Source organism: Molothrus ater, chromosome 2, assembly GCF_012460135.2.
Source record: "Molothrus ater isolate BHLD 08-10-18 breed brown headed cowbird chromosome 2, BPBGC_Mater_1.1, whole genome shotgun sequence".
NCBI classification, from domain to species: domain Eukaryota; kingdom Metazoa; phylum Chordata; class Aves; order Passeriformes; family Icteridae; genus Molothrus; species Molothrus ater.
The window spans coordinates 68646894-68655697 of NC_050479.2; the positions used below are offsets into that span (position 1 = coordinate 68646894).

General features: G+C 44.2%; 1 protein-coding gene across 1 annotated transcript in view; it reads left to right on the forward strand.

The window, feature by feature from the left end:
* The first annotated feature begins 237 nt into the window (after positions 1-237).
* The window catches only part of LOC118700005 (heat shock protein 105 kDa), a 31079-nt gene continuing 22512 nt past the window's right edge, over positions 238-8804 (forward strand). The window contains exon 1 of the mRNA XM_054518591.1: positions 238-276. Within this exon, the coding sequence (XP_054374566.1) occupies positions 238-276 (39 nt within the window). The remainder of the gene's footprint in view (positions 277-8804) is intronic.

Sequence of the window (8804 nt, forward strand, 5' to 3'; positions counted from 1 at the left end):
CCTTGAGGCTCCCTGGAAATGAGACTCACTGCTCCAGACCCCAACCCAGCCATGGAAGCCTATAGAAATATTTCTTGGGTACAACCTGTGACTGCAGCTTGGAAAGCAATAGGGAGAAAGAAAACTGTATGTCCACTGCAAGCCTGCTTAAGTGTGAAAAGACATAAGAATTACTCAACTTGCAGCATTCAGAATTACTTTTCTTTAACAAATGATGTTAAATGAATAAAACACACCATGTTGACACAGCAAGATGTCCCCATTACTGTGTTGAAGGTAAAGTAATAAATCTTTTTCTGAAGCAAGTGGTAATGCATTGATAAGCATTTCTTAGAGCTCCCTTCACAGCCTCACAAGGCCACTGCTGGCATCAGATATCACCACTGACAGCTCTCAATAGAGCTGGTCAAAAAAAGCTGGAACGATTTCACACCAGAAAACCTGAGTCAAATGCAAAGCAGTCTTCTTAATGATGGATTTTACTAAGATTTCACTTTAGGGCACAACCTTTGTAGAGTCCAGCAAGCCTCTAAGAGAGGTTGTTTAAGCATTTTCAGAACAAAGCCCGTTTTCCTTCAGAAATACACTTCAAATTAGTTTTGTAAGAGAAATATGTGGCAGAAGCAAACATACATGTCAAACCCAATCATTTCAATCTATCTTAAATACTTTTCACAATGTTTGTTTTGCAGAGATTTTTGGAAGCTGGGTGATATTTATTGTTTTCCCAAGCAGCACTTGCCTTTTCCACCAGCACAGTCAGTGGGAAGAAGAGTGTGAATTCCATGGCAGTTGCAGCTGGAAGTCAAGATCCAAAGCCCAGAGTCACCTCTGTAACAAAGGGAAGCAAGGACAGTGAGTGGACGGTGGCTGTCACACAGGGTATCTCCTTTGTAGCTGTGGGGCTGGATGGAAGCAAAGAAGAAACACAAAAGAAACAATTCTTTGGCAGGCTCTTCAGCTTGCTCAGACCATACACATAAACCTGACCCTGCCCCAAGCTTGGTGGTGCCTGATTTCCACCTCCCATCTCAGTTCACAACCATGCAGCTTTAACAGCCTGGCCCTTCCCAGGTTTTTATTATTTCTGTCTCTGACTTTTCCTCCTGGACCTTATGAAAGGCAGTGACTGAGGATCATGCAATGCTCTGATTAAATTAACATCGTAACACAAAAATCTCATTTGCCTGAATTAAATCAAAACCAAGTTTTTATCTGTTGTGCCCTATGCAATAACTTATTTCTCTAAATAAATAATGCACTCAAAATACTGATCCAAGGTGGATCCTTACCATATTGTTCTGCGAAAGGGCTGACATTTCTGAGCATGAATCGACCTCATCTGCCAAATCCTCGTCCACAATTCTGCATTCAGAGGACAATAAAACCTCATGGTGTTTCTGCAAAAATGTACAGACACACCCAGCTCTCTGGGCTGATTAGTCAAGCTGGCCTCAACAAAATTGCTTCCATGTTCCAAAGTCAGCCCACAGCCAAGCAACTGGGTGGCTTCTCAGTGGGGCAGAGAGGGCAGATGGACAGTTTAACACCACTTACCCTGGGGAAAGATCCCCGAGGCTTTTGTGTATCTTGGGCACAGTTTTGGTTTCCAGGCCAAAAAGCCAGTTCTACTGGTGGCAGTGATTTTTGGTCCATTTCATTTTTTACCAAGCTCTAAACACCAAGTTTGAGTTTTAATTTAAAACAATTTTACATTATTTTATGCTAATAGATCATATCTTTCTTTCTACTTAGAAAGCACACATTTATTTCCACCCAACAGCCACAGTACACCCAGAAAAACATTCAGGACAGACAGCTCTGGATGTCTTTGATTTACCAACATACTTTTCAGAAATTAGAAAGAGATGTGGTCCTTACACATTGTTAATTCAAGTACTCAAACATGAGCAAATTTACCTACTGGTCTCTAAAGGGATGGAATAGTAATAATTTTCCATTCTGGAATTAGTGTTCCTCTTGGAAACTACAGAACATTTTATTGATGCACTTTGTCCTCTGGTTAGCACTTTTGGGCTATGTAAGACTAAATAGTACCAGTTCAGCTGTCTTCAAAGGAAAACAGAAAAAAGAAACAAAGAAAGTTTGGATTTTGGAAAGTAGCACAAACTTTCCACTTAAATGTATAGAATCATAGAGATGTTAAGGTTGGAAGAGACCTTTAAGACCATTGAGTCCAGCTGTTAGCCCAGCAGCACTGTGCTTACCAATAAACCATGTTCCCAAATGCCACATCGACCTGGTTTTTGAATACTTCAGGGATGGTGATTCCACCACTTCCCTGGGCAGCCCATTTCAATGCCTGACCACTCTTTCAGTGAAGAAATTTTTCCTGATATCCAGCTTGAAACTTCCCATGTGCAAATTGAGACCGTTTCCTCTTGTCCTGTTACTTGTTACCTGGGAGAAGAGACCAGCTCCCACCTGGCTACACCCTCATTTCAAGCAATTGTAGAGAGTGAAAAGGTCTTCTTGAGCGTCCTCTTCTCCAGGCTAAACATGCCAAGCTTCCTCAGCAGGTCTCCACAAGCCTTGTGCTCCAGACCCTTCCCCAGCTCTGTTGCCTTTTTCTGGACACGCTCCAGCCCTCAATGTCCTCACTGTAGTGAGGGGCCCAGAACTGAGCACAAGAATTGAGGTGTGGACCCACTGTGCCAAGTCTAGGGGGACCACCACTGCCCTGGTCCTGCTGGCCACTATTGGTGATCCAGGCCAGCATGCCATTGACCTTCTTGGCCACCTGGGCACGTTCTGGCCCATGTCCAGCTGTCACCAGCACACCCAGGTCCTTTTCCACTGGGCAGATTCCCAGCCACTGCCCCCAGCCTGTAGCACTGCCTGGGGTTGTTGTGATCCAAGTACCAGACCAAGATCTTGGTCTCTCTGAATCTCACACCACTGACCTCAGCCCTTTGATCCAGCCTGTCCAGATCCCTCTGTAGAGCTTTCCTGCCCTCCAGCTGATCAACACTCCCACCCAGCTTGGTGCTGTCTGCAAACTTACTTACCATCCTCATTCCCATCTTCAAGCCCCAGTTTTGTTTTCTGTTGAACAGCACAGACAATTCATTTTTTCAGAGCTGTGTCTGACTTGCACACACTCTGTGGGTGGGCAGAGCCAGTCATGGGCAGCCTCAGCCTGCTCAGCCAGGCTAGGCATCTCCCTCTGCTTGCACCACAGCTCTGCTTGGGTAGATTTCTGCTCTTTTCTTTCCAAAAGCCATAGTACACATTTCTTTCTGAGGCACACAAATGTGACTAATCCCTCAGGAATGTCTCAGAGGAGGAACCTCCCACAGAAAGGCACAGTTACTTGCAGTATAAACTCCCACCAGATGCATCTGACCCTGAGACAAGACTTACACAATGTCAGGGAAAACTTCACTTACTCCTGTTCACCTCTTCATAGGTGCAGTCACAGATCTCATCACACTTCCCTTCTGCAGGAAAAAGAAAAGCCCAATCCACTCTCATTTATGTCCTTTAAATGATTTTGAGTTTTCCAGAAATTTGCTAACTGCTTGCCCCTCTTCAGAGCACTCAGACAGTGCCTGTTGTTGTAACCCCCTCTCTCCAGGCCTCCATCTCTGCCTCCTGCAGCCAGCCTAGCACAGGATGCAAACACAACCTTCTCTGCTGCAGGCACCCGCTATAGTGCCTACAGAGGTGTAACCAATATGAAAGGAAATGTATCTTCACCCACTGCTACCAAGTCAAACAGGTGATTCCTGCCTCTCTGTGAGCATCAGGAGGCTCAAATAACTGCTTTCTTATTTCAAAATCACACTTCTGATGTCTTTAATATTTTTTTTAATTAAAGAAAGTTTGGACTTAGAAAGGTATATCAAAGGTTCTGCTGAAATTCTCACTGCTTGCCCCCACTTTCATGCAGTGGCTTTCTTTTCTGTTGAACGTCATGGAATGTTAGCCTTTGCTGGCCAATGCTGGCCAGAGGGTGAATAGGAACTTGGATCTGTTTGTCTGGAGGATACATTAAGCAGGGACTGCTGGGTGGACAGCTGCCCAGGCCCAGGCTGTGTCTCCCTGGACACTGGGAATATCACTGGTGGGTATCACAGGAGAGGACAACCATCACGTAATTTGCAAGACCTGCTCTGTGACTGTGCTCAGAGCACATCCAACCCTCTTCCAGTGGGGGATGGAGACAGTGGTGTTGCTAGCTTGTTTTAAATCTGAGTCCAGTGATTTTCCACAGTCCCTCCTACAGAAACTGCTCCTATTTTTGTGGGAGCTGCTCAGCTGCTTCAGAGGAAGGCTGGAAGAAGTCAAGTCATCTCAAGGCATGGGGCTGAAGCCACCTTGCAGGGATGTGAGATCCCAGTGAGCAGCATGCCAGACCCTCTCTCCTGCTGGCAGTCCTCCAGGGTTAATCTAGTGGAAACTGCTGTGGCAGTCTCCAGCACAGCTGCTGGGTCTTATTGCCACTTGAGTCATTCACCCAAGGGAAAACCCACAGCAGGCTCTGGACCCACACAGTACGGTGGGAGTGGGAGCAGCATAAATAACAAAGTCGTGTTCCTGGGGGCAGCTGCTGAGAAGATGCAGCTAGAGAGCGGTGTGTTAAATGAGCACAGCCTGTGCCCCCCACGCTCCTGAGGGAGGGGGGGAGAGAAGCAGGGAGGCAAGGAGGGAGGGAGGGACTGCAGGCCATGCTGCACATGCCCCAAGGAAGACAGGAGCTTGTGTAGCTGCTCAGCAGCAGTTCCCAATACATTAAGCAAACAGGAGAAAGAAAGACACGGGGCTTCAGTGGCTCTGAAAAACTGAGATAAGGGCAATGAGGCTTTCAGTCTTTGCAAGCAATGTGGCTCTTATCTGCCCCTGATATGGCAGTCCTGCTGTCATTTTTGAGTTGTGCTCTCATAGGCCTTGCACCCGCCCGACCACAGGCTTCAGGGGAAAACCACAGTGCAAAAACACCCTCTCTCAGCCCTTCTCCCCAGCTGCCCCTTTTCCTCACTTTTAGAAAGTGAAAAACAAATGTATACACAGTAACACAAAGGGGTTGTATGCCAGGTGCATAAAAGCAAGCACAGAGCTCGTCCCTGCTTGTCCTTGTGCAAGCTGAAAGCCAGCAGCTCTGGAAGTCCACAGAGAAAAGAGAAAAGAGAAGGAAGAAAAGCTCAGCCTGCCTGGGGAGGGAGGTGGGAAGTGGAGCAAGAAACACTCTGTTCTTTGGAGCATTTACAAGATAAAACTGCAATGATAACTTCAGCATCTCCGTGTTCTTAAGTGTTTGACTTCAGCTCTGCAAATATTCATCTACTGCCAGCAATGCGCATGTGCTTATTTTTTACAGATTACACAAGTTACAAGTTACACATTCAGATATCAGACAATTTCTGGAAATCTGCATAGAAAAAAATGGATTGTTGTAGCTTTTACAGACCTCAGCAGTGAATATATACAGTATTTTATACAATCATTTTATGACTATATGATTTAGTATTTTCAGACATGTGAAGGTAAAATATGGGAGCTATATGGCTTCTGAACATGCCTGCACATTGGCTGAAGTTAAGTAAAGAACAGCTTCAGGTTAGACAATTCTTATATAAACCTGTGAGTTTCTTACCATGCCAAGTCAAATGTAATGGTCCCAAGTCTCTCAACACTTGTGTTTTAGAGAGTGAAGTTGTGTCGCTTTCCTCAGGAAGGTTTAGCCACTGAAGGAAGGCAGAGGAGCTGCAAGTGTCTGCCTGAAGGAAGCAGCTGGTGAGTAGTGTTCTGTGCCTTCCTTGTGCCCCATCTCTGCCTGCAGCTCTCCCCATCAAACCCGAAGTCACTCGGGCTCCTGGCATCCCCACTCTGACTGGGACCCAGCAGATTTGTATCCAGGTTTGCAAGTGCCCTGGGAGCATGCAGCAGTGCTGCAGGACCCTGCACAGAGCTGAAAGACCTGTGCACCTGGGGGGGCACCTGTTTGGAAAAAAATGCTGTGGGATTGAAAGTTTAGGGATGAAAAAGAGCTCCAGGCAAGCTCCCACTGAAAAAAAAAAAAAAGTGTTTCTGCAAAACATTTCTTTCTAGGAGTGATTTTACTCTGGGATTTGTATGAGCAGAGGAATTGCTGTGTTGAGAGCAGAGCTGCTGTGCTGTGCTCTGGCCATGTCTGAAGCAGTGCAACAGAGCCATGGCCCTGAGCTCACATCAGCACAGACACCAGTGACTCCCTCCCTGCACTGGCAGCCAGGCCACCACAGCTGTGTCCCCAGCTCTGTGCTGGCACTCCACAGCCCCTGCCCAGCAAGGCAGGCACTGCAGTGCCCTCCTCCTGGCACAAGCAGGCCATAATCCTACTGAGCACAAATGCTTTTAGTTCCCTGGGGGTTCTAAATACAGTCTGGTCCCCTACAGCTCTCCTTGGAGGAGCTCTCACAGCCAGCCTCAAGGCATCCCCTTTCCCCTTCCTCTCCTTCATCTGCAGCTCAGCATCAGGACACCAATGGGACACCCTGGAAAAGCCTGGAAACCTCCCTGAGCACAGCCAGGCAGCTGCAGGGCCCAAGCCCCTGCAGTACCAACCACCTTTTGTGAATTCAGCAGTGTGATCCTGAGTCACTACACATTCCTCCTTTTAATTTTAGAAGTAGTTAACTCCTCTCCTTTTTATTATCTCGATGTATTCCTCCTCTCATACCCATAGGATTTCAATTACTGAATTTCCCATCAGCTGGCACAAAAATCTTTTGTCCTTCCCTGATATGTGACCACAGCCTCAGCTTCCTGGCTCTTTTGTTCACCTTTCTTTGAACTTCTTCAATTTTGTTGGTAAGTGTTTTCCTAAGAAGCAAGGTGGACTGACTGCAGTTTGTTGGTGTCTCTGCACACGCAGAACAGGCACAAACTTGCCTTCTGCCAGCAACCCAGCAGCTCTGGGCAAGAGGGAGCAGATGGAGACACTGTAGGGACCAAACCTTTCTAGAAAAAGGTAGAAATTAAGAGAAAAACAAACAAGTCTCTCATCTCATGCCAAAACCAAAATAATTTTCCTACTACAGAGAAAGAGGAGAAAGAAAAGCCCAGAACAGCTAGAAAGCAGCACCAGAGATGGAGCTGAGAGCCTCTCTTGCTCTGTAACCTGGAAGTTGCACAGAAGCAGATATGGTATGTCTGCAGCCTGCTGCTACAAACAGGATTCCAGAAAACTGCCAGAGAGCAGAAAAATTATCTATAATCTATCTTGAATTAGGCACATTATAACCTTGAATTCTTGTGGGTGGTGAGCAAGTGTATTGTGCATCACTGGTTTTGTATATATATATTATATTATATTATATTATATTATATTATATTATATATAATATTATATTATATTATATTATATTATATTATATTATATTATATAATATTATATTATATTATATTATATTATATTATATTATATATATTATATTATATTATATTATATTATTTATATTATATTATATTATTTATATTATATTATATTATATTATATTATATTATATTATATTATATTATATTATATTAATATTATATTTATTGCTGTTAGAATTACTGTCACTATTATCACTTTCTTTTCTGTTCTATTAAACTGTCTTTATCTCAACCCATTAATTTTACTCTTTTTCTCACCCCAATCCTGCTGGAGGGTCAGTGGGGGAGGATGTGAGAGTGGCTGTATGGCACTGAATTTCCTGCCAAGTCGAACCATGGCATCAGGAAGGCGAACTTTGAGACTGAAAGCAATGGGTGTTCCTGGCCATATCATGAAGTAAAAGTGTAGTTGTGACTGTGCCAGTCTCAGTTCTACAGAAAACTTCATGTGGACCTGCTGCCTGGTGAAAGGCAACCATAGGCAATGTGGTATCAGCCTTGTCTCCAGTTACCACATATAGTTGAAAAAACTCCATAAAATTTTTGACATTTATTGGTTTTGGAGTGTAAATGGACCATTAACCTTGTGCAAATTGTGCTGCAGCAACAATAATATTTAAGTAATTCACAGGGTTGCTGTTAAGTAACACTGTAGTTTGCTTTGAGCTTACTGAAGGGAAGGTGCTATTGCATATTATTACAAGAAGAGATTTGGGATATCAAAACAACACCTTTTTGTGCTGACTGCATGGGGATGGAATGGCATAGGGGCCTGAATTGGGAAGGGAAAGACTGAACTCCAGAGGTTTTGGGGTTTACCATGCTCCTCATGAAACCCATGGTGTTTAAGAGGCAATGCTCATGTGGTTAGTCAGCAAAGAGGGTCTGAAACAAAAGGACAGTAGCCTCATCATAATTGTTGTTCTGGATGACAGTAAAGGATAGCTTAAGGGAAAAAATATGAGAAATATTGCACTACTAGTTAATTTGCACTATTTCCAACAATTCAGCTAAGCCTAGAGAAAATAAATATATGGGTTTAAAGATGGTTGCTATAGAAACCAGAGGAGATTTTATAGTTGCTTATGAGAGTAAAGAAGGTTCTGATTGATAAGACAATCACATTCAAATAGTCACTATGGAAACCCAAGGTGACCTGGAGGAAACGTGATTCCTCTCATTTTGTTCCTGTGGGCAGATGAAGACAGCCTGGATGGGGGAAGGTCTGGGCTGGGTGATAAAGAACACCACAGCAAGGCAGCACTGACTTCACTGTGGTGCTAGAGGTGCTCAGTGCTTCATATTGCAAAGCTCTGTGAGCACTGACCTCTATATCTTGAAATAAATTTACTTACTTACCCATAAACAGTGTTATTTTTTTCTTTTTTTCCCCTCATTGAACAATAAGAACTCTGTAATTGATT